At 54.1% G+C, this 24,313-nt stretch overlaps 1 protein-coding gene and 1 long non-coding RNA gene across 7 annotated transcripts; both read left to right on the top strand.

Moving 5' to 3' along the window:
- The first annotated feature begins 8,271 nt into the window (after nt 1-8,271).
- GABRD (gamma-aminobutyric acid type A receptor subunit delta) lies at nt 8,272-18,253 on the top strand. 6 transcript variants are annotated; one of them, XM_072820061.1, is made up of 9 exons: nt 8,272-8,448; nt 13,364-13,476; nt 13,759-13,826; nt 13,953-14,143; nt 15,137-15,219; nt 15,711-15,848; nt 16,576-16,731; nt 16,962-17,188; nt 17,528-18,253. In XM_072820061.1, exons 1-9 carry the CDS (start codon nt 8,381-8,383, stop codon nt 17,825-17,827), a joined length of 1,344 nt encoding a protein of 447 aa, XP_072676162.1. In that variant the 5' UTR covers nt 8,272-8,380; the 3' UTR covers nt 17,828-18,253. The 6 variants fall into 6 exon arrangements, with proteins under 6 accessions (XP_072676162.1, XP_072676160.1, XP_072676161.1 ...); XM_072820059.1 differs by having other exon boundaries at nt 8,273-8,448; nt 13,923-14,143; XM_072820060.1 differs by having other exon boundaries at nt 8,275-8,448; nt 13,923-14,143; nt 16,965-17,188.
- Nucleotides 18,254-19,392: 1,139 nt separating this feature from the next.
- LOC140630247 (uncharacterized) lies at nt 19,393-23,555 on the top strand. The gene is made up of 2 exons (XR_012028045.1): nt 19,393-21,851; nt 23,107-23,555. It is a non-coding gene; the product is annotated as an uncharacterized lncRNA (long non-coding RNA).
- Nucleotides 23,556-24,313: the final 758 nt, after the last annotated feature.

Genomic DNA, 24,313 nt, shown 5'->3' with positions numbered 1-24,313 from the left:
GGCTCAGCCCCAGCTGCAGCCCGGCCAATAAGAAGACACTACACCTCAAACTTCTAGCCTGCTCCAATGGACTTTTTGCTTATAACCACCTTTCCACTATAAAAGAGCCTTCCTTTGCTTTGTTCTCTGGAGTCAGTGCTGGTTTGGATGTGGGTTGCTTGTGTAGGTTGCAGTTCTTTTATTCCCAAATAAACCTGTCTTTTGCTGGTAAAATAGCTGGAAGTTTTATTTTATTTTTTTTGGAAGTTTTATTTTTAAGGCTAACAGGGGCTATATGCCAAGGGAGCTGTAAGAATTAGGAGCATGTATGAACCACGGAATGGATTTTGTGGGTGCATGATCAAGGGCCAAACATGAGGCCATAAGAGGGAGAGTTTGTCCACGTGGGGCATTCTCTCAGGATATGGATCTAATACCCTGGCAAGGACCCAGAGGATGTGCAATTTGCTGCCAAAGTGCCTGAAAATCTTCCAGCTTGATGAAAATGATAAGCCCACAGATTCAAGAAGCTCAACAAACCTCAAGCAGAATAAATATAGGAAAATCACAGCAAGGCACATAATAAAATTGACGAAAATGAGAAATAAAGAAAAACTCTTTAAAACACTCAGAGAAAAGACACATTTCATATAGAGCAACAAAGAAATGTCAGTAATCTTTCTGAGAGAAGTCATTCAACCCAATGGAATGAACAACTTAAAAACACTGAAAGAAAAAAAAGAAAAACACAAAAACCATTGATGATCTAAACTTCTATAGTCAGAGAAAACAACTTTAGAAAATGAGGGCAATTTTATGGTATGCTAATTATATCTCAATAAAGTTGTCATTTAAAAAAATTCTAAATAAAGGCAAGCTTCTGTTTTGACTGAGATGGAGTAACAGCAGATTTACCTTCCTGAACAAAATGTAGTTATACAAAATGACACCAACGGCCAGGGAACTAGCGGCAGAGATCTCTGAGAGTTGGGAACAGATCAGATGAGCCCTAGGAGGATCTCAGCTTGTTCCCTGGAGAATGCTCCCAGGCCCTTTCTCAGGGGAAGGAGGGCCCAAGGGTGCCATGAGCCATAAAAGAAAATTGACAAAATGGATTTCATCAAGATTGAAAACTTTGGCTCTTGAAAAGCTATTGTTAAGAGAAGTGAATAGATAAGCTCCAGGCTGGGAGAAAGCATTTGCAGACCATACATCCAATGGAGGACTTCTACCTACAATATACAAAGAACTCTTACAACTTAATAAGGTCAACAATCTCATTTTAAAATATTGACAAAAGGGGCACCTGGAGGGCTCAGTAGGTTGAGTGTCTGACTCATGGTTTTGGCTCAGGTCATGATCTTGAAGTCATGAGATCAAGCCGGGAGTCAGGCTCCACATTTGGCAGGGAGTCTGGTTGAGATTCTTCTCCTTTGCCCCTCCCCCTGCTCTCTCTCTCTCTCAAATAAATAAGTAAATTTTTTTTAGAAAATATTGTCAAAAGATTTGAACAAACCCAAAAAGAGGTGCTCAGTGTCATAAGTCATTAAGAAAATGCATATTAAATCCACAATGAGATGTCTATGCATAGTTACAAAAATGACCAAAATTAAAGACTTTGTAAGCAAGTGTTGATAAGGATGCAGAGCAACTTAAAATCTCATCTGTTTCTCCTAGGAATACAAAATGGTACAGCCACACTGGAATACAGATTGGTAGTTTCCTATAAACATACATTCCTTTTAAAATCCCGTGATCCTACCACTAGGTTTTTATTCAAAGAAAATGAGAACATGTGTCCACATAAAGACTTGCACTTGAGCGTTCAAAGCAGCTTTACTCCTAATAGACAATAACTGGGTACAGCCCAAATATCCATCAGCAGGTGGGTTTGGGCAAGTGGGGTATATTCATACAATAGAGTGCTACCCAGCAATAAAAAAAAAAAAAAACCTTCCTTTCTGTGCCACAATGTGAATGAATCTCAAACATATTATACTAAGTGAAAGTAGTCTGACACAAAGATTACTGTATCGATCATTTATCACTGTGTGACAAATGGCCACGAGACGTAGTGGATTAAAGTAACACACTTATCTCACAGCTCTGTGGGTCAGGGTCAGGTCCTCACTCTGCCTCTCACAAAGCTGTAGCCAAGATGTCAGCCAGCACCTTGAGGTCCATGGGGGTAGGGTTGAACTTTCCACCTCATTCTGGCTGTGGTGGGTGTCAGCTCCTTGTCCATTGGACAAAGGGCCAGTCCCCAATTCCTTGCCCAGTGAACCTCTCGATACATCAGCTCTCAGCATGGCAGCTGGCTTTGTCAAAGTGAGCTCATAGAGTACCAGCAAGACCTAAGTCACCGTCTTCCACATGCTGACCCTGGATGTGATGTCTTGTCACAAGTCACTGGGTCCAGGGCGGCCCAGGTGGCTCAGTGGTTTAGCTCTGCCTTCAGCCCAGGGCATGATCCTGGAAACCCAGGATACAGTCTCATGTCAGGCTCCCTGCATGGAGCCTGCTTCTCCCTCTGTGTCTCTGCCTCTCTCTCTCTCTCTCTCTCTCTGTGTGTGTGTGTGTGTGTGTGTGTGTGTGTCTCTCACGAATAAATAAATAAAATCTTTAAAAAAAAAAAACCCACACAAGTCACTGGGTCCAGATAGCATGCCAGGGAATGCCCAATACCAAGTGGCAAGGGCCACTGGGAGCCATCCTTGAAGGCTGCCTACACCAACTTCATGCTGTGGGATTCCACTTATGTTATACTTTAGAAAAGCAAAACTGAAGTGATAGAAAGCAGATGCTCTCGGTTACTCAGGACCAGACCTGGGGGAGGAGATTGTAAGATGGAGCAAATGCATAATGATGGCTGTGGCTATACCATTTTACAAATACCTCAAAACCCATTAAATTGTATACTTAAAAGTGGTAAACTTTATTATATATGAATTATATGTCAACAAAGCTGATATAAAGTGAAATAAAACAAAATAAAACCTAGATCCAGGCCACAACCTAAAAGGCCATGCATGACCTGACCTGGACCCTGCCTGACTTACTCTGCTCCCCCCCTCACTCCCTACATCACGGCCCACACTGGCCTGGCTTTGCCTCTTTTTGAACTTGCTGGTTCATTCCAGCCTCAGGACCTTTGCACTTTCTTTCCTTTAAAAAACATTTTTTTGGGGGGGATCCCTGGGTGGCTCAGTGGTTTAGCACCTGCCTTTGGCCCAGGGTGTGATCCTGGGGTCCTGGGATCGAGTCCCATGTCCGGTTCCCTGCATGGAGTCTGCTTCTCCCTCTCTCTCTCTCTCTCTCTCTCTCTCTCTGTCTCTCATGAATAAATAAATAAAATCTTTAAAAAAATAAAATAAAAATAAAACACTTTTTTTTTTTACTTTTTAAAAATTAATTAATTTATTTATGATAGTCACACAGAGAGAGAGAGAGAGAGAGAGAGAGAGAGGCAGACATAGGCAGAGGGAGAAGCAGGCTCCATGCACCGGGAGCCCGACGTGGGACTCGATCCTGGGTCTCCAGGATCATGCCCTGGGCCAAAGGCAGGCGCTAAACTGCTGCACCACCCAGGGATCCCTTTTTTTAACTTTTAAAGTCATCCCCAGGGGGATGTCTGGGTGGCTCAGTGGTTGAGCATCTGCCTTTGGCTCAGGTTGTGATCCCGGGGTCCTGGGATCAAGTTCCATATCAGGCTCCCCATGGGGAGTCTGCTTCTCCCTCTGCCTAATATCTCTGCCTCTCTCTGTGTGTCTCTCATGAACAAATAAATAAAAATCTTGAAAAAAAGAAGTCATCTCTACATGCAATGTCTGCTCAAACTCACAGCCCTGAGATGAAGAGTTGGTTGCTCTTCTGACTGAGCCAGCCAGGTGCCCCAGGACCTCGGGACTTTCTGTTCTCTCTCTGAAACACTTGCCTGGCTCTTGATGTGGCTGGCTTTTTCTCCAGGAGGGAGAGGATGTAATTCGAGTTTCAGCTCAAATGTTACCTCGTAGTAAGGTATTTCCTGACTACCTTGTCTAGGTGCCCCCCCCCCCCATCCAGCACAATTACTCTATTATTTTTATCTTGCTTACATTCCTTCACAGCCTGTGTTTCATCTGAAATGTTGCTTCATTTACTCACTGATTGTCCATCTTCCCTCTTCTAGAAGGTGAGCTCAGAGGGGATAGGGGCCTTTCATATCTTATTCACACTCCGTGTGTAGACCAAAATACTTGGCATGCAGTAGGATGAATGATCCACTAATATTTGTTAAATGAATTTTGATCTGTGTGGGGGCTTTTCTTGAGAAAGTTTAATGAAGGTAGTCAAATGTCAAGTATGAAAAAGGTTACTGTTTTTATTTGGCCAACATCCTGCTCAAAGAATCATCATTGAGGACCAGAGAGAGGCTCCCTGTGGCAGATGCAGCCCTCACTCTATCCAAAGTAGAATGTTTTCCTTACCTAACTGACAGCCTTTTTGTCAGGAATGTTAATTTGTGTTTACTGTGTCTTCTTTCACATGAAAGAATTCAAATCACTACTTAAAAAAAAAATAAAATAGGAGAATAGAATTCTGTCTTTTCCACATTCAACATAACCAATTGTACTGGAATGTCTATTTGACTCGTGTAGAAACAACCCGAGTGGCCAAGTGTGACTGTTTGTAGGTTCTCAGGGCCTCGACTGCGACTGTGGAGAACAGCATGGCAGCTGGGCCCTACTTCTGCGAGCCTGGCCTCTGTTTAAATAGACAGACAACCTCAGGCTGCTCTAAGTAGTTTGCATTTGATCCTCTCTGCCAAGTTCCCTCTGCTTCTCAAATGAATGGATTTCATCTGAAAATCAAAGCATTAATAATTACAGCCTAAGCTCAAGAAAATTCTGTGTCACTGCCATTTCTCTACCCAGGAAAATAATAAAGCAACCTCACAAATATATCAGGCTAAGGATTTTAAATTTAGCTAGTGCCGCTTCTCCTCCTGGATCCCTATGACTCACCTCTACCTCCTGGGGCCCATCCTGCTGCTGGGATGGATGCGGGCCAGCTCTCCGCCCAAGCCTCAGACTTGGTGCCATCCCTTCCCATTTGCTGGGAGCACCCGGCAAAGAGATTACCCAAAAGGTAAATAATACAAAAAAGGCTGCAGGCTGATGATTTCAAGAATCTAACAGACCAGGAGGCCACACTTTTATAGTTTTCCCAGATGCAGCTGAGGGCTGCTGTGCGCGGTCCCAGGGAAGTGTTGCTGGTGACCCCCAGGGACTGACTCATGATGTAGAGTTTCCATACCTTCCAGGGCCAAATGCATGATTGTCCTGCTCAGTGCCATATGGGGAGAGCATAACGCCTCCCTGCACTAAATAGCAGAAAGAGACAGCCATCACTGCCCGGCGCCTGAAACCACAGGGCTGTGCATGGGTTCTGCCTGATGAAGAAGCCACCATGTCAAGTAGGCCAAAGGGAGGCCATGGACGAGATGAGTAGATGTATGGGGATCCAAGGCCTTAGGTTTGAAATTTGAGTTTCTTTTTCATCCTCCCCATGGTCTGGTATCAGGCCTCCCGTTCTGTGGTCTTAGTGGTACCAAGAAGAGAGTTAGGGTTGTCCAGGCCTCTGGGCAGAGAGCACAGACCTCATCTGAAATGGAGAACCTTCCACTGCTGAGAACCCCCTTCTTCGGGATCTTGAAAGTTTCATGAAAGTCCTGCTTTGGCTGGGTTTTCCCTCCACACCTTGAAAAGTAACAGGCATGGAATTAACATGGGGAATAGCCTACAGTGTTTTCCAGAGTAGGGTGGCGGCCTACTCTAGACCTCTGAGTGGGGAAGCATTTCCTGAATCCTCAAAGGGAGGTGATGAGGGAGCCGGTTCTGTTTCACAGGTGTGGATGCTCTCAGATTCTGGGGCTGGCCTCAGCCTGGCTGGTGGCCGGCCACCCGGAACCCAGGACCTGGTTTCCTGACCTTTGCCGAGGCCACCTGGAACTGGCTCTGTCTGTTCTGGGGCAGCTGGGGCTGGTCTGAATGGGGCCAACATGAAAAGGGGGACACCACCTGGTTAGGTCTAGAAGTGGCCACAGACTAATTCTTGAAAAACTCGAAGAAGGAATAATGAAAAACCCCATTCTCCAGATCCAGACCAACCAAATAGGCATATTTTGGACTTGAAATGGAGCTTGCAGATTCTGGGGAGGAAAGCAAGCACTTTGACAGAAGGTTATGGAACATTCTGGTTCTCCCAGACAGAGCTATTCTGCAGAAACCTGCACAAGGCGCGAGGGTCCTAGGTTGGATATGTGTGCCTGTGACTTCTTTCCCTCTGTCTCTTCCTATTTTTTTTTATTTTAATTAATTATTTATTTATTTATGATAGTCACACACACACACACAGAGAGAGAGAGGCAGAGACACAGGCAGAGAGAGAAGCAGTCTCCATGCACCGGGAGCCTGACGTGGGATTCAATTCCGTGTTTCCAGGATCGCACCCTGGGCCCAAGGCAGGCGCCAAACCGCTGTACCACCCAGGGATCCCCCTCTTCCTGGTTTTTGCAACATGCTTGCCTCCAGGGCTTCAGGAAGAAGAGGCGAGTGGATGCCACCAAATAATGGAAGCTGTGGCTTAAATACCTGCACAGTATCCCTCTGCAGGGAAAGCTCAAGGTTAATTTTATGCCTCGGGTAATAGAGGCAAGTGAGGAAAACAGCAGGACCAGAGTCTTCTGGTTCACTCTGAACTGATTGAGGCAAGTGATTCAAGGTCAACACTCTTTCCCATAGGCTGCTAGCACCTGGATCTTCTCAAAGATTCACAGGAGAGCAAGAGTGAGCAGAGTATGGCTGCTTGGACCAGCACAGAGATCGCTGCTGTGGAATGAGTCAGAAGCTCCAGAGCAGCAAAGGGCCTGCTGACCATGCTCGTTTTGCTGGCTTTTGGAGACTCTGAGCCTGTGTATTTTCCTACATTTATTGAGCATCTATTATATGCTAGAGGCTTTGACGTGAGGCACACTGGAGGAACAGGCAGACAAGACCCCTATTCCAGTGGGAATAATAACAATACTGGTGGACACTTGCAGCTCTTACTCTGTGTCAGGCCTTGCTCTGGGCACTTTCTGAAGGATTAACTCCTTCCTCTCCCAGCAAACATGTACAGAAGGACTACACACAGGCAAGGGGTCCCAAGGCCCTGAGACTTGTCCAGAGCACAGGAGCACATACACGCAGGTGGGTACATGCTGAGATCAGTGCTTCCATACCCAAAGGGGGTTGGGAAGATCCTCCAAAGGATGCACTTGCACTGAGAAAGTTGGGAACCAGCCTCATCCTTGGATCTTGGGCATTCAAGATTGGGCTGGAAATTCCCAGCAACAAAGTGCTTTCTACCAGCACCTGCTCTGGCCAATGCCTACAGTCTTACAAGGAGGCTTAACCCACTCCAGGACATGTTTACCCATTTTTAGGTGTTTTCATGAGAATTCGCTTTCTATTGTCAGCTGATACCAAGTCCAGAAGTGGACTTGAATAAACGAGACAAACAATGATAAAGTTTTTTGAGGGAAACTGCATAAAACTTTATGTTGAAAAGAATTAAAAAAGAAAACGCTCAAGGCCTTGAATTTCTCAGCTTTTTGTGGGGTGTTGAAGGGTGGATGTCACCCCTGTTACAGCGCAGCCATCTGCAGTGCCCTTCAAGGGGATGTGGACAGGTGTGACAGAGCCGGATCAGGCCAGACAGAAGTCCCTCTACCCGGGACCAGTGACCAGGCCCGAGGCCAGTGGAACAGCCTCATGGACCCCCTCCTCTTCTCTCCAGTCAGGCCATTCAGCTGGGCAGAGCTGCTCTGCCAGGTGATGGCTTAGGCTCTGGCTCTGCTCTGCGCGAGTGCGAGGGGTTTGGAAGGAGCTGCCGGTAGCGGGTGAAGGCTACAGGAACGCCAGCCCCCTTGGCCGCGTCCCGCTCCTCACTTACCTGAACCAGGCCCCCGGGACCGTGGTCCCCCCGGGAACAGCCCGGGGACGAGGAGGTTCGCGGAGCCGGTTGGTCTGCAGGCGCCTGGCCGGGCAGCGGGAGGCGGCGTCAGGGTGGGTCTGGGGCCGGGGTCGCGTCCCTGGCTGCAGTGATGGTGATGCGGTGGGAAGTGCGGGACCCCCGGGGCGGGCCCAGCGGCAGGTGGGGGGGGGGACGGGCGGGGCGGCTTGGGGGGCGGCCCGGCTCGGGGCGGGGCGGGGCGGGCTCCGGGTTCCGCGCTCTGTCCGCCCTCGCGCCCGCGCCGCGCGCCCTCCCGCTCCCGCCCCGCCTGTGCCGCCGCCGCGGCCGCGGGAGAAGCAACTTCTCGAGCGCCGGCGACCGGCCGGACCCCGGCGCCGCCCCCGGCCCAGCGCAGAGTGCCGAGGCCATGGACGCGCTGGCCTGGCCGCTGCCCCTGCTCCTCCTGCTCTGCGCGCAGCAGCCCCGCGGCACCAGGTAAGCTCCGGGGTCGCCCTCGGTGAGGAGCACCCTCGGTCTCCTTCCCCGCCCCCACCTCGTATCTACCTCCGCCCCCGTCTCCAGCTCCCCCGTCGACTGGCGTCTTCACCCCCCTCCACTCGTGCCCACTGCTCCCCCGGGCCCCCCGCGGGCGCTCCTCCCAGGACTCACGGCTCCGCTGCCCTTGGGGCCGCGGCCGCCCGGCTGCTGTCCGCCGTCCCAGTGCTGAACTGGCGCCGCGGGGCTGGGCGAACGCGTGGGAGCCGCTCTCGGTTCTCCCCCGCGCGTGGGCTCGCGGGGGTCCTCGGCCCCAGCGGCTCCTGGCCGGCCCCTGGCTGGCGTGTGCCCTTCCAGGCGCGGGCTGAGCGCTCAGCTGGGCACGAGCTGCAGGCAGGAAGAAAGGAGCGATCCCGTGGACACGGGGGAGGAGGCTGTTCCCTTCCCCATGAGAGCAGAGCTACCCAGACAAGCTTCCGCCCGCAGCTAGCAGGGCTGGGGTGGACAAGAGAAGGCTGTGTGCGGTCGTCAGAAAGTTCGGGCCCAGGACACTGTGGAGTCTCCTTTCAGGGGCCGTTTCAAATGGAATCCACTGAACTCCAGAGTATGCAAGTGGGAAGGAGCCGACTGCCTCTGCTGGGGAGCCGGGAGGGAGAGGAGAGGATGAGGGGGTGGGGGACGAGGACAAGTCAGGATTTCTAACTGTTGGGGGAGGGGAGAAGGACAAGGTTAAGAAGCAGGGTCCCCCCGGGCTGTGGCTTCCTCCCTTTTCCTGGCTTTTCTCTTCTCTGGGGACTTGGAAGGGGCTCCAGGTAGTCTGGCATCCCGTGCACGTATCCTGGCCACCTTCCGTGGGAATTGTGAGGGGCCTTTCTGAAGATCATCTTGGTGCAAGGGCAGCAGAAAACCAGAGCAAGGACAGCCCCAACCCCCACCCCCCAGCATTCCAGATTTTGGGCAATCAGCCATTGTCAAAGACCTTAGGGACTGGGGAAGGTTGAACATCAGCCTGTGTTTGGGCTATAGGCACTCAGGCAGCACATAATGGGGAGGTGGGGGAAGATGTGGGCAAAGTCTCCTTGTTGGTGGCATGGGGGAAGAACCAGGAAGCTCTGGGTCTGGCCATAGGGTGGCCATTGTGCCCAAGATCATGGGCAATGTTGATGCGACATCCTGTCCTTGGGAGGGCTTTGTTCTTTTATCAAGCTCCATCACCCTCTTCCCTCTTCCTACTTCAAGGTAACAGGAAGGGCAGAGCATCGAGGCGTGGCCATGGATGTATGTGCTAGAGGCCTAGGATGGGCTGTTGGCCCAGTACAGCCATGGAGCTGTGATTCTGAAGTCCAAGCTGCTCCGAACCTCAAAGTCTTAGCCCAAGTTTGACACCAAAACTCATTTGGTGGTAAAGCCTGTTCTGCTCTTACATGAGGCTCATTCATTCTACTTTTGGGGCTTGCTTGTACTTTCCTGCTGGAAAATTCTCCAGATCACCCCCTGACCCTGCACCCCAAGTCCATATGTGCATTGTATTGACCCCCCCCCCTTTTTAAAAATATTTTATTTATTCAGGACGCCTGGGTGGCTCAGTGGTTGATCCCGGGGTCCTGGAGTGGAGTCCTGCATCGGGCTCCCTGCAGGGAGCCTGCTTCTCCCTCTGCCTATGTCTCTGCCTCTCTCTCTGTGTCTTTCATGAATAAATAAATAAAGTCTTTAAAAAAAAGAGAGAGAAAAAAAGAGAGCAAGGCAGAGAGAGACAAACAGGGGGAGAGGCAGAGGGAGAGGGGGAGGCAGACTCCACTGATCAGGGAGCCCAACGTGGGACTTGATCCCAGGACCCTGAGATCATGACGTGAGCCACCCAGGTGCCCCTATATTGCCTTTCTAAAAACTGAAACATTCTGAACTCTGACCCACATCTGGTTTGGGGTTTCAGGTAATGAATGTGCTAGTCTGCCTGTGCAGGAAGGCAGGGAGACTGTGGCCATGGCCAAGAGGAGAGCCCCTGGGCTTTGTGGGCCTTGGTGGGTGACCTTCAGACAGTGCAGTGCTGTCAGTCTGGGACCTCCCTCCCACCAGCTTCTGTGTCCCTCCAGTCCAGAAGCCAGGGGGACAGTGCCCTCCCTTTCTTCCTGGAGTGGTGTGAGAGGACAGGAGGTGCCTGCTCTCAGGTCAGATCCTGGGCTTCCTCATAGGAAAGTCTTGGTGGGAGAAGGAGGAAAGTGCTGTGCAGCATTTGTGGGTTGGGTCAAAGCTGTGCCTTCCCTGAGCCTGACGATCCACCCATGCAGTGGGTGCCTGAGCTTGCCAGCTGCACACCCCCATGGGTGGCCCCTCTGGGTTGCTGGCACCTCCATCTCCCTGGAGAAGCCATGCCTGTATCTCCTGCCTTGCCAGCTCACCGTGCACCCGTTGCGGTGTTCCTCTTTGCCTTGGTAACTGAGGTGCCAATGCAGCTGGTGCTGCTCTGAAAGCAGAGCTGTGAGGGATTGTGGGCTTGTGTGCACGGTGGAAAGATCCTTGGAGAGAAGCTCCCACTGCTTTGCTCAGCTACACCCACCTTTCCTTCCTGTCCCCAGGGGTACAGACAAGCGACAGGAGTGGGCTTGTTTCTCAATGGGTCAGTAGAGGGAGGGAGGCCTAATGGTGCCCAGCACCTAGGAGCAAGCCACCAGTATTTTCACGGTGCCTGCTTCATCCCAGGAGTCTGGGTGTATGTCTCTGAGCTTCTCTGTCTACATCAAGGGAGCTCCCACCCGAGGCTATCATTGGGTTCCAAGGCCATCAGATGAAGCAGAACCTGTCTCCCAAGGTGCTGGTCAGAGTCCCTAGAAGCCGACACTGTGCTGAGCTCCCCTACATGGAATGTGGACCCTGTCAACCCCTATAGCTGCTGCTTGAGCTGTGGAAGGAAAGCGAGGCCCTCCACAACCCCACCTAGCACGTAGTTCTAGCTTCACAGATGGAAAAACGAGCAGCTCCTGTGCTAGGTGAGAAGTGACGTGGGGCTGGGGGCCTATTCCCTTCACACCCCCTTTGGGATGATGAAGGCTAGGAAATGCACTGGCATCCTCCCACTTGAGGGCGGGTTCTGTGGCTGGAGGCTTACCCATACTCTTCCTTCAGACCGCGAGTGGTCAGGGGTCCCAGCAGAGGAAAGGTATGCCTGCCTGTGGCTCCATCCAAGGCCAGGGAAGGACGGTGTCTCCTGGCAGGCGAGCCGCTGCAGCAAGATGGCAGCTGGGCCAGTCCAAAAATAAAATCTAATTGGAATCCCTTTGCATCTGATCTTCAGGGTGACCTCCATTTGTATTTTTAATTGTGTTTTCCTTGGGGCCAGGAGTTCATTCACTTCCTTCTTACACTTTGTTACCAAATCATCTGCTCTAACCCCTCTGAACCAGGCCATTGCCTGGAGGGACCAAGGTGGTCCTTTGGGATCAGTGAGGGGCTAGTGAGTTTCCACAGCTAAGGAGCTCTTGGTTCAAAGTTGACATTCTTCAAAGCGCCGGTATATGAATCAGAGGAGGCGGCTGGGTGCCAAGCTGCTGGTACTTCCCTGACCCAGTCAAGCCCTCCTGGAGTTCTAGAACCCACTTGAGAGTACGATGTTATTACAGAGCAACACAATAGCGCTGTTACTCAGTGCCCTCCTCACCTCCTGCCCGGCTGTGGGTGGGCCTTGCCCTTGGGCCAGGAGGCAGGGTGTGTTGCCTGCAGCTGCTGTAACAAGTGACCACATGCTAGGGAGCTTAAGACCAGAAACATTTATTCTTTCCCAGCTCTGGAGGCCCCTATATTGATCTCGGGGAAACCCGAGATCAAGTCTGAGGGCAGGACTGACTCTTTCTGGAGGGTTCCGAGGGAGAATCCATTTTGTGATTTCTCTGCAGCTCCTGGTGCAGCCTGGGTCCTTGGCATCCCTTGGCTTGTAGCTACATCTATCTAAATCTCTGCTTCCATTGTGTGTCTGTATGACCTCCCTGTGTGTCTGCTTTCTCTTCTTATAAGGACACCACCCATTGGATTTAGAGCCACTCCAATCAAGCATGATATCATCTTAACTAATCATAGCCCAATTTCCAAATAAGGTCCTGTTCTAAGGTTCTGGGTGGACATGAGTGTTGGGCAACAGTGTTCACCCCAGGACAGATAAACACAGGAGGGGTGGGTAGGTGGAGCGGCAGGGGGCCTTAGGGCGTCTGGTGTGTACAGGCCATAAGAGGCCACAGGTGGGACAGCCCTGCGGCCCAGCACAAGCTGTCAGTGGGACTAGCTTCAATCATTGGCATGGGCCCCAGCACTCTGGCCTCAGGCTAAGCCTCAGAGGCACATGACCACTTGGGGATCTCTGGGGCCAGGCCTGGGCCTGCCTGGAAAGGGACAGAGAGCAAGAGGTTGGCTATAGGGTCTCATGGGCCCTTATCAGGTTTGGGGTCTCACCTATCCCCCTCCACTGGCCCGCAGCTTCCTGGTCACACAGCTCTTTTCTCAAGTCACCTCCTACAGGACACTTTGCCCTCAGAGGCTGAGAGGGAGGCTGTGTGCCCTTGTCAGGATCCTCGAAGGCTATTCATCGAGAGTCCTCAGAGATGGGGGCTCTGGGACTGCCCACTGTCCTTGGGCCCATTATGGAGGGAGGTTGGGGACTCTGGCTGACCCAGCAGGCTCGCTTAAGGCCGGGTCGGCAGGAGGTAGCCAAGCAGAGAGGCTGGTGGGTGAGGTGGATGAGCCCTGGGCCCTGCTCCTCCCTGGAGTTCCCTGTGTCTGGCAGGAGATCCTGGGACTGGCCTGGTCCAGCCTAGGGGGGCTCTCACAGTGGTCTTCCTGGCCACTCTGGCTTTGGGCCTGGGAGGGGACCTAGGTTCCATAAGGATGCCTGTGCCCTGCCTGTGACCAACAGGCTCTGTGTTTTTAGAGCAATGAATGACATTGGAGACTATGTTGGCTCTAACCTGGAGATATCCTGGCTCCCCAACCTGGACGGCTTGATGGACGGCTATGCTCGCAACTTCCGGCCTGGCATTGGAGGTGAGGGCAGCCAAGGGGATTGGGAGTTTGGGGGGACTCCTGCACTCAGCTCTGGGCTGGCTCCTCCAAGGGGTGTAGCTATGGTTCCCAAGGGCCATGTCAGCCAAGGGCTAGCCACAGCTAGCTCCCCTCCAGGGAGACAGCCAGGAAGACGAATCTTCTCAGGATGTTGTTGCAGACTTTCACCAGCATGGTCCTCCCTGCAAAGCCCTGGCTAAGCCCTGTCCTGCCTACCTGGGCTTGTGCAGGGTGGAGAGCCTGGCCTCAGCATCTTCCTTACAGGGCCCCCTGTGAATGTAGCCCTGGCCATCGAGGTGGCCAGCATCGACCACATCTCGGAAGTGAACATGGTAGGTGCTGGCCAGGTTCTGCCCCACCCCTGGCCATTGGCCCCCAGGAGAGGAGCAGGGCTGATGGCCAGTGGCCCTGGCTGCCACCCTCTGCAGGAGTACACCATGACGGTGTTTCTGCACCAGAGCTGGCGGGACAGCAGGTTGGCCTACAACCACACCAACGAGACTCTGGGCCTGGACAGCCGCTTTGTGGACAAGCTCTGGCTCCCGGACACCTTCATTGTGAATGCCAAGTCCGCCTGGTTCCACGATGTGACCGTGGAGAACAAGCTTATCCGGCTGCAGCCTGACGGGGTGATCCTGTACAGCATCCGGTGAGCCTGGGACCCGCCCCCCCAAGCTGCCTGCTGGGAGCTGTGCACGTTGTCTGTAGCCTTAGGCAACCAGCTCCTCGCGCAAAACACAGCAGCTGCAGAGGTGGCCGTGGGAAGCCCGCAGGTGCAGCATTTTGGCCAACACGGTGCCTTTCTGTTTTTTATGTGGGGATGAAATTCCTATAACATAAAATTCACCATTTCAACGTGAATGATTCAGTGGCATTTAGTACATTTGCAGTGTTGTGCAAACATCACATCTATCTGATTCCAGAACGTCTCATTCCCCCAAAAGGAGGCCCCATGCCCATGAGCACTCACTCCCCCGAACCCCACTTTCTGCCTATTCTGCACATTTCATGTCGAGTGAATCACACGCAATGTCCCCTTGGTGTCTGCCTTTCTTCTGGAGCGCAGTGTTTCTGAGGGTTACCCCGTTGTGACGTTTATCAGGGTTTGGTGGCCTAGCACCCCTCACCCATTCATGAGCTCGGGGCTGCTTCCACATGTTGGTCATCGTGAGTTGTGCTGCTGTGAACATACATGTGTGTGAATTTGTTTGAACACGTGCTTTCTGACATATGCCTTTTAAAAACAGCATTAGCTGCCAACATTTTAAAAACCAGGAGATTTATGTAAGAATCTAAATTCTTCTGGAAAATCAGAACATTTGGCAACCCGGACCTTTTTGTACACTGCCCAGGCAGTGGGACTGCCCAGAGGTCAGGTGCTCAGGCTGGACCTGCCTTCTAAGCTCCCCATGTAGCCCAGCGAAGAAAGTGAATGAAGCCAGTGGTGATAACTGAAGAAAGACCCACAAATATCCGTACACGGACCACAGTTTTCAGCCCTCACCCAGATGCCAGTGAAACCCAAGAGGCCGCTTGGCTATGCTCGCTGGAGGTGGCCCCTCTGGGTGGGGGGCAAGAGAACCAGAGGATTTCGGGCACTGGCCTTGCTCCTGGAGGCCTCACCAGCATGTTGTCTGGGCAGAATCACCTCCACGGTGGCCTGTGACATGGACCTGGCCAAATACCCTATGGACGAGCAGGAGTGTATGCTGCACCTGGAAAGCTGTGAGTGCCCTTCTGGGGCCGGGACAGGGTGGGGTTGCACTCGGGCCAGGCCGTGCAGGTGTCTCCAGTGACTTTGCTGTGAGAGGAGAGGGGACTCACAGCTGGCCCAGCTCAGGCACAGGAAGGCATCTGGGACGGGCCCTATGGCATCAGAGGCCTGGGCTGAGGAGAAGGAAGAGAGGTTGCTGGAAGGCCTGACCGGCCTGGCCCTCTTCCCACGGGTCAGTGCCTTGCCCGGGATGGACAGGTGCGGAGCCCAGACAAGGTGTGTGTGTGTGTGTCACCGACCCAGTGTGACAGCCCCTGTGGCTCACCTGCCCTTTGGCCAGCTCTTCTGGCCCCGGCCACCTGCCCAAGGTCTTCCCTTTGTGTCCTTGGCTGTGTCTTCATGTGCTGTCCTCCATCTCCACCATGGGTGGGGTGCTTCTGCTGAGGGCTCCTGGGGGCCGGGGGACACCGGGCTCTACTGCCCACCTGGGGCTCTCCTGCAGATGGTTACTCCTCGGAGGACATCGTTTACTACTGGTCTGAGAACCAGGAGCAGATCCACGGCTTGAACAAGCTGCAGTTGGCTCAGTTCACCATCACCAGCTACCACTTTGCCACAGAGCTGATGAACTTCAAATCTGGTAACGTGGCTTCTTGTGGCTTCTAGTGGCCTCTCGTGGCCTCTTCCTGTAAACCTGGCTTGTGGTTTTTTGGCACTTTTAACTAAGTTGCTAGTTGGCTCCTCCATTACCCTGAGGATGTGGCTGGAAAACCACTGATGGCCATGGGCTGCGCCCAACCAAGGGACTCAGGACACCACAGTGCGGATGTGGCTCAGGCTCTCTCTGCCTTATTCTTCTGTCCTTTGCTGCTTCCTGGAGGCTAGCCGTGCCTAGGGCCTGGGGTCTGGGGAGTATGAGGGGTGTGGGGGTCAGGGCCACACCTCCTGAGGCTGCCTTGTCTCCTGGCCTCTCCTGCCCCTTCCCAGCACCTACCACCTGGTCATTGGTGCCCACTAGCCTGGCTGGCTCTTTGCTGTAGCTTGGCTGTGCATGGAGGAGGGCCAGGACAGGTGAGCTGGCCACATTGCTGGCTGAGTTCCCTGGGTCAGGGCAGCACTGGACCTGTCTCCCTCTGTCCTCTGGGTGACCCTGCAGGGGGCCAGCCTCTCCCCGACAAGACCCTGGGCAGAGGAGCCCCCTGACCTATTGGGCTTTGTGGGGAAGGTGGGGAAGAAGGGGTCTGAGGATTACAGTGGCTCCCCAGTGCCCTGCCACATCCTCCTCTCCACCCGAGAGCCACTGTGTGTGGGTAGGGGGTGTGGGGGGTGTGGGGGGTGAGGTCCCAACCAGAAGCGTTTTCCGGCAGCGGGTCAGTTTCCTCGGCTCAGCCTGCACTTCCACCTCCGGAGGAACCGGGGCGTCTACATCATCCAGTCCTACATGCCCTCCATCCTCCTGGTCGCCATGTCTTGGGTCTCCTTCTGGATCAGTCAGGCAGCAGTGCCCGCCAGGGTATCTCTAGGTACAGGGCCCTGATCTTTCCTCAGAGGGAGCTGGTGGAAGGATTGGAGCCCAAAAATAGGACTCCAACCCTGCTCGCCACAAGCCTGGTCTTGCCTCCTTGTTCCCAGCTGTCCTGGGCCAGTGGCCAGCCAGGCTGGGGCTGGTTAGAGGAGCTGACCTGCACCTGGGCTGGGGGCAGGGATGCAGGGAGATGACAGGGGCCCCAGCAGTGTCACTGCCCATTCCCAGCAGGCATTACCACAGTGCTGACCATGACCACGCTGATGGTCAGTGCCCGCTCCTCCCTCCCGCGGGCCTCAGCCATCAAGGCGCTGGATGTGTACTTCTGGATCTGCTATGTCTTTGTGTTTGCTGCATTGGTGGAGTATGCCTTCGCCCACTTCAATGCTGACTACCGGAAGAAGCAAAAGGCCAAGGCCAAGGCCAAGGTCAAGGTCACAGAGCAGAGAGCAGAGGTGAGGCTGGGGCTCCTGGTTCTCTGGTGCTCAGAAACAAGGACGGCCTCCCCTACCACCTCCCACTGCCCCTCAGCCCCCACTCCCTCCGCCCCCAGCACAGAAGGGCAGTGTTGCTGGGGCCACTTTTCCTGGGACCGATTCAGGACCTACTGCTCTGGGGAGGTAACCTGCAGCCCCTGGCACAGGACAGCAGGCCTGGACTCTTTGGCCCTTCCTGCTGCTGGTCACAGTGATACCCACGGAGGGACTTAGCTGCTGACCCAGGTTGGGGGTTCTGGGGGAGGCAGCCAGCCCTTGGCTCAGCCCTGTCCCCCCACCCCTACCCTCGCTATGCAGATGGATGTGAAGAATGCCATTGTGCTGTTCTCCTTGTCCGCCGCGGGAGTCACCCAGGAGCTGGCAGTGTCCCGTCGGCAGTGCCGCAGGCCTGGGAACCTCATGGGCTCCTATAGGTGTGTGGAGGTGGAGACAGGAGAAGCCAAGAAACAGCGGGGGGCCCGTGCAGGGGGCCAAGGAGGCCTCCGTACACTTTTCAAGCCCATCGACGCAGACACCATCGACATTTATGCCCGTGTGGTGTTCCCTGCGGCCTTTGTGGCAGTCAATGTCCTCTACTGGGCAGCCTACGCCATGTGAGGGCAGAGGTGGGCCTCTGCCTGTCCTGGAGCCCATAGCCACCAGGTAATCTGCCCACTCTGGCTGTTTCAAAGGGGACATGACAACAGGCCACATAAAACGAGAGGAAAGCCTTGGCCTCCCTGCATACCCTAGGCTCTGTCCCCACTGTCACCTGGAAGTCAGCCTGGGGCTCCCCCAATGCACCTCTCCTGCAGACCCCCAGCCCAGCTCCTCCTTGGCAGAGCCAGCTTGACCTGAGGCTGAGCTAGGCACGCTCAGGGCCCTTGGTGGACTTCACAATCCTGATTCTAGGCATTTGGTCTGTGGGTTTGGGACCAGGTCGTGGGAGGCTGGGAGTAGGTGGTGCTACTTTCTTGGTGAAATGGTAGAGAAGGGCGTCCATGGGCCTTCGGTCCCAGCATGAAATAAAGCCTTTGGCTGCTCGCTGTGCTCCCTGTGCCTATGGCTGGGATGGGGCCGTACCCTCGCTGACTAGAGACCATCTCCAGTGTGGGCTCCCTGGGCTCTGGACGGAGGGGCTTGGAGCTAGATGTGCCCATGTCCTTGGGCATCGGTGGGAGGGGCAGAGGTATGGGGACCTAGAGAGGCTGGAGGAGTCCACCCCAACTTGGTCTCTTGGTCCCTTGGCCAGGATGCCTCTACGCTGTCTCCTTAGACATGGTGATGGGTGAAGGGAGGCCATTGAGTCTCCATGAACACCACTCAGCCCTTTCTCCTCTGCTGCCACCATGGACGTAGGGTGACGAGGTTGCAGCAGGGTGACAGGGGTCATTGGTCACTGGAGATCTGACAGGCAGCAGGGGGTCCAGGTTTTCGGTGGCACCAAAGCAGAGCAAGTCATCACACTTAGAGGAGACGAAAGCCGGCAGTGAGAGGAGCAGTGGTCACAGCAGAGCCCTGAAAGCCTGTGGATGAGGCTAGCCATGGGTATGCCACACTGTGGTCAGGGTGGCAGCCAGGTGACTGCCCAGCTGGCCCCGTGGTGCCCTTCCTGATGGTCCCCACCTCAGGCCACCTCAAGGGGGAAAGGATGGTGACTTTGTGTGAACCCTGGGGCCTGCCATCTGCCTCTGGCCATACAATCTATCCAGGGGTCTGCAGCTTTGGAGGCCATGGGGACAGGATGCTAGAGGACACTTACTCCCAAAGGGCTATGCTGGCAGAGTGACTACTGAGGTCCAGGTGCCCCAGCAAAGGGGTGCAGGGTAGGGCTCCCCAAAGACCTGGCCTTGTCAGGGGCAAAGGAGAACATCCGCCAATCTTCCCAAACCACAACCCAGGCTTAGCACTTCCAGCTCCCACTTCACTCTTCCTCCCTCTCTTCCTCCAGCTCCTCCCTCTCCCCCTCCAGCCCTACCTCCATCTCTAGCTCCAAGGCCCTTTACCTCCTCAAGACCTCTTCTGGTACAAGGTTACCCCTTCGTCCCCTGCCCTAAAGGCCTGGGTTGCAGAGCTTGGCAGAGTCATCCAGGGAGTAGGATGGGCCAAGGAGCAAGACCTCCAGGATTCAATGTGAGCAGAAGCTCCACAAATGGAGTGGACCTGGGGGTGAGTGGAGAGCAGGTGGCTGATGAACAACAGGGCTTGGATCTGGGTCAGCTGGGGATCCGGGCCACCTCAGGACAGGCGGGGGTATTGGGGGCAGCCAAGTCCGGCCAAGTCCATAAATGAGGACAGTGATGCCCAGGGGCAATGGCCCCTGTATCCCTTGCCACCCGGTACCTTCTTGTGCAGAGTCACTGCTCCCTCCTCCTGGACCCTGGAGGACTCCCCGGGGTAGGGTGTTCCAGCTCCAGATGGTGCACAGAAGCTACCAGGCGGGGCTCAAGGCTGCCCGTCCTCCTCAACCCTGGAGGCAGCTAGGGTGCTGTCCCAAGCCTTATGTTGTATGGAGGAAGGCCGGGTGGGGTCAGCTGCACCCGTGGGCCTCAGGGGATGTGCAGGTTGGTTCAAGGTTCACGGAGCTGCTGAGCTGCCAGGACACTCCCCCCCCCCCCCCCGCCCCCCTGCCGGCCCCATGCCTGCCTGTCCTCACCTTCCCTGTGGCTTGCAGGCTGCCCTCTCTCTGCGGCACATAACCCACAAGGAGCTATTTAAAGCCGGCCTTTGTGCCCGCCTCGGGCACCCACGCGTCGAGGCCCACCCGGGCAGGAGCCTTCGCCTGGTTCCGCACCCAGCAATCACTCGCTCCAGCCTGCAGGCTGCTATTTCTGCCCACATATTTACAGGGCCAGAAAAAAGGGACGGGAAGGGCTGGTGCTTTATAAACGCTGAGTTCTATTCCGGGGGTGATGAGATGGGCAGATTGAAGGCCGGGGCGGATCGAGGTTTGCAGCTGAGCAGGCCCAGCTCAGAAAGGGGGTGCCAGCAGTTCCCGTATTACAGGCATCTGGGCTGGCGGGAGGATGGGGAGGGGATGGTGGGGAGGGGAGGCTGCCTCCGGATGTGTCTCATTGCAGCAGGACAGTTTTGGGGGGCTGCTGGCTTCCTCGTGTGTTGTCTCTGGCAGACGCTGGAATGTGCATTGTCAATGCTGCCTTTGAAATGCTTCCCTGAGAGCTGGGACAGCTCCTCCCCAAGTCCGGAGGGTCCGGGGTAGTGACCCCATTTTGCTCTCCTGCCCACAGCAGGGGCACATCCCCAGCACCTGGGGGACATCATTTGGGTTCTCTCCAAAGCCAAGCCTGGGACGAGGGCTTTGGAGCAGTGCATTTATTCAGGAGGGATGACTTTCCTGGGGCTGCCACGGCAAAGGACCACAGACCAGGTGCTGGAAACAACAGAAATTTGTTCTCTTGGTCTGGAGGCCAGAAGTCCAAGATCAAGGCGTGGGCAGGTTTGCCCTCTGGATGCTGTTTGGAGAGGGGGGGGGGTCTGTCCCAGCTCCTGCTGCTGCCAGGGATCTTCATGTCCCTTGGCTAGAGATGCAGCACCCAATCTCTGCCTGTGGACACGTGGCACCGTTCTGTGTATCCTCTTCTTACAAAGGCGGCTGTCATTGGATTTAAGGACTTATATATTTTTTGTAAGACTTTATTTATTTATTCATGAGAGATACACACACAGAGAGAGAGGCAGAGACACAGGCAGAGGGAGAAGCAGGCTCTATGCAGGGAGCCCGATGTGGGACTCGATCCCGGGTCTCCAAGATCACGCCCTGGGCCGAAGGCGGTGCTAAACTGCTGAGCCACCCGGGCTGCCCTTAAGGACTCATCTTAACCTTATTTCTAAATAAGGCCTGGGTAGGCATGAATTTGGGGGGACACTGTTTAACGCAGTTTGGGGGTGATGTGGAGGCAAGAGTGCAGGAAGCAGAAAACGCTGGAAGGTGCCTTATGGCCTGGGGCACTTGGGTCCCAATCCTGCTGGGAAGCCCCTGCCCAACATTGGAATGCACCTCTGAGGTATTCTTGAGGAAGGAGGAGCTGGGGCATTTATCACCCACTGCCACCCCAGGGCCACCCTGCCTGTAAGCAGAGGACAGCCTGGAGACACTGTGGAAAGTGCTAGAAAGGCTGCTGCTTGTGGCAGGTGCAGTGCAGGGGTCCTGGCAGTGGGCAGTCATCCCTGCAGTGCTCACGTCTGCTCAGAACATCGCTGGTGCTTCAAGGTGGTGACTGTCACAGCGCCACCAACAAAGACAACCTCGATGAGCACAAGAAGACACAGTCGATCCCTATGGCTGCAGGTTCTACTGAGGCATTAACTGAGAGGCATCCTTTTCCCTACCACCCCCTATCTGTCCCTGACCAGCACCTCTGCTTGCTTTGGTAGCCGCTTGGCCCTCACTGGACGTGCGTTGCTGCCGTGGCCCACTCTGTGCCACTGATGTGGAAGCCCCCAGAGGTGAATCCTGCAAAACTGAAAACCAAGCATCCTGCTCAGATTTCTGGCCTCTGGAGGATTTGTACTCACCACTGTTCTTCAAGGACATTCTTGAGTGGGGCAAGTGGCACAACGGTCCATTGTCACCTCTGTCCAACGTATCATGCTGGCATGATATCTGTGAACCAGGATGGAGGTGGGTTCCCCTCTGTCACATGATTGTAGGGACCCCAGCCCCCCATGAGGCCACAGACTTGCACTGAAGGGAGGCTCTGATTCCATGGTATAGCTGACCTGGTCACCTGGGCCACTTTTCATGTAACTTTTTGACTCTTGAGACTCACTTGATTCTAAGCCATGCAATGCATTTCTACTGTCTGCCAGACAGTGACTGTGCCCACTTAGCAATGCCGTGGTAGGCAGCTCTGGGTGTGTTACCGTGCCATGGCCTGTGGCCAGGTACCATGGTCCTGGTTGGTGCCAGGGCCCAGTCTCATCTTGGGAGCTGCTTTTCATGGGGCACATGGTTCTCTGCTGTGGCCTTGCTCCAGAATCCAGGTGCCCTTCCATGACACTTCCTGACAGGGGCTTGCAGGGACCCACCACAGGCCTCTCGAGCTCCAACTAGACTTCTATTCAGGAGGAAAGACAGGAAAGCTTGCACCCAACCTGCCTCTGCTGTCCTTTCTCTTTATGCCTCATTCAAAATACAGGAAATGTGGCATTTGTAGCTTCCACCATTCAAAGAAGCCCACCAAGCACCGTGTACTGTGCAACAAGCCCTTTATCTTTAAGGGAACGTTCCAGCATGAGCCAGACTGTCATACCCCTTGAAATCCCCAAATGTGGCAGAACCTGGAATTCTTTTTTTTTTTTTTTTTTTTTTTTTTTAGAACCTGGAATTCTTGTAGGATTTCTCTGACTTCTGGCCAGCAGGTGTTTCACCAGGACACACAGGTTACTTCCACTTCTTTTTCAGCAGGTCCAATGAACAGAACATCCTCAGTAAATGAACCCATGAGACGTCCATCAGATGTGCAGGGAGTGAGGGCCCCGTGTGCCATATTGTAACAGCAAGGGAGAGCTCACCCAGCGCTAGGGCAGGACAGCAGTCTGGGCACACTCAGCTGTCCATAGGCAGAGTGGGTGTAACACAGTGACTGGAGCAATCTGCACACCTAGAAGCAGAGGCTATCCTTGGCAGACACCCTTGCCGGCTCCAGGGCATTGGAGTTGCTGCCCTGTTCCGCTTACTGCCCTCCATCCGGTTTGTTCAAAGGCCGTGCCAGCGGCCTGAATGGGAATGTGAAGGGGGCACCACTCCCGAATTCTCTGTCTTTGAGGTTGGCGTTCGCATCTGTCCTTCAACCTGGAAGAAGTGTTTCCAAGTCACTGTCTCTGCTGGGGAATGAGGGCAGCTTCACACGGTGACTGGGCTTTCTCTACCACAGGGCACTCACCCCTCAGGATAGGAAACATGAGAGGACTCTGGCAGCTGCCAAATAAATCCACCATGAAGCAGGTGGGAACCAGGGAATGATCATAGGATGTGTCCACAAGCCTGCTGGATCGACTCTGAGGGGGACATGGGCCAGGACTCCATCCATCACTCGACATTCATAAGCCCTCGTACCACCTGGGGGCCAGTTTTGACATCTTGGGTCTCTTGGTACCACTGTCAACCCAGACCCTGTATCAAAAAGTCCTTCAACAGGACGCCTGGGTGGCTCAGCGGTTGAGTGTCTGCCTTTTGCTCAGGGCGTGATCCCGCGGTTCCGGGATTGAGTCCCGTATCAGGCTCTCTGCATGAAGCCTGCTTCTCCCTCTGCCTCTGAGAGTCTCTGCCCCTCTTGCTGTCTCTCATGAATGAATAAAACCTTTAAAAAAAAGTCCTTCAAAATTATGGGTATCCTTTGTCCAGAGTAGAGTTACTCCAGGGGAATGTGTGGCACATATGCGTGTGGGGTAGTGTGGAGCCCTTCCGTGAGGCGCTGGAACCTCTCTAAGCAACAGGGGTGTGGACTGGAATGCTGGTCCCTCCGGGAAGGAGTGTTGACATCAGCCTTGGACATCCCAGTGCTTGATTATCCTTGTTCATGCAAGTCAGGCGATGCCCTAGTTAGTTGCTCATCTGTCCACCCGGGGCTGCCAGGGTCTCTGAGCCAGCGCCACAGATTCCCACAGGCACCTGGCTTCCCTCTAGAGTCTCTTCCCATCACCATCACGGCCCCACCTTGACCCTGATCACGCGCAGCCACACCCCTCCTGCTGCAGCTCTCATGGTGGCTTTCTACCTGTTACACTGGCCATTTGGATCAGCCCTGGCTGAGCTTCTTGGCAATGCTGGTACCCTTTCCTGTTACGTTAGTGGAAGGCATGTCTTCCAAGCCCCCTTGGGGACCCAGTAAGCTGCTGGTTCCCATGAACTCATCCCAATAGCCCCCCTCCTGGCCTTGGGCCCATACCTCACACTCTTCCAAAGATACTCTGGTGTTTCTGCCTCATATGTATTGGCCACCATCACGGCCCAGCTTCTGAGAGCCACCCCAAGTGTATTAAGGCTGGCTCCATCTGCGGAGATGTTAATGCTTAGTTGTAGGTGACTGCCCCTGTATCAGTACACTCTCCCCTGCCCAGCCTCAGATTCCATACACCCCC

The sequence above is a fragment of the Canis lupus genome, chromosome 3 (genome assembly GCF_048164855.1).
Source record: "Canis lupus baileyi chromosome 3, mCanLup2.hap1, whole genome shotgun sequence".
NCBI lineage: Eukaryota > Metazoa > Chordata > Mammalia > Carnivora > Canidae > Canis > Canis lupus.
The sequence above is the reverse complement of the archived record's forward strand: the minus strand, read 5'-3'. Positions and strand labels throughout refer to the sequence as shown.

Excerpts from the sequence above, each read along its gene's own strand:
- GABRD (XM_072820059.1), top strand. The coding sequence starts at position 8,381 with ATGGACGCGCTGGCCTGGCCGCTGCCCCTGCTCCTCCTGCTCTGCGCG. Across the intron at positions 15,849-16,575 it reads GCTGATGAACTTCAAATCTG|CGGGTCAGTTTCCTCGGCTC; the intron begins GTAACGTGGCTT and ends GTTTTCCGGCAG. Across the intron at positions 16,732-16,961 it reads GCCCGCCAGGGTATCTCTAG|CAGGCATTACCACAGTGCTG; the intron begins GTACAGGGCCCT and ends GCCCATTCCCAG.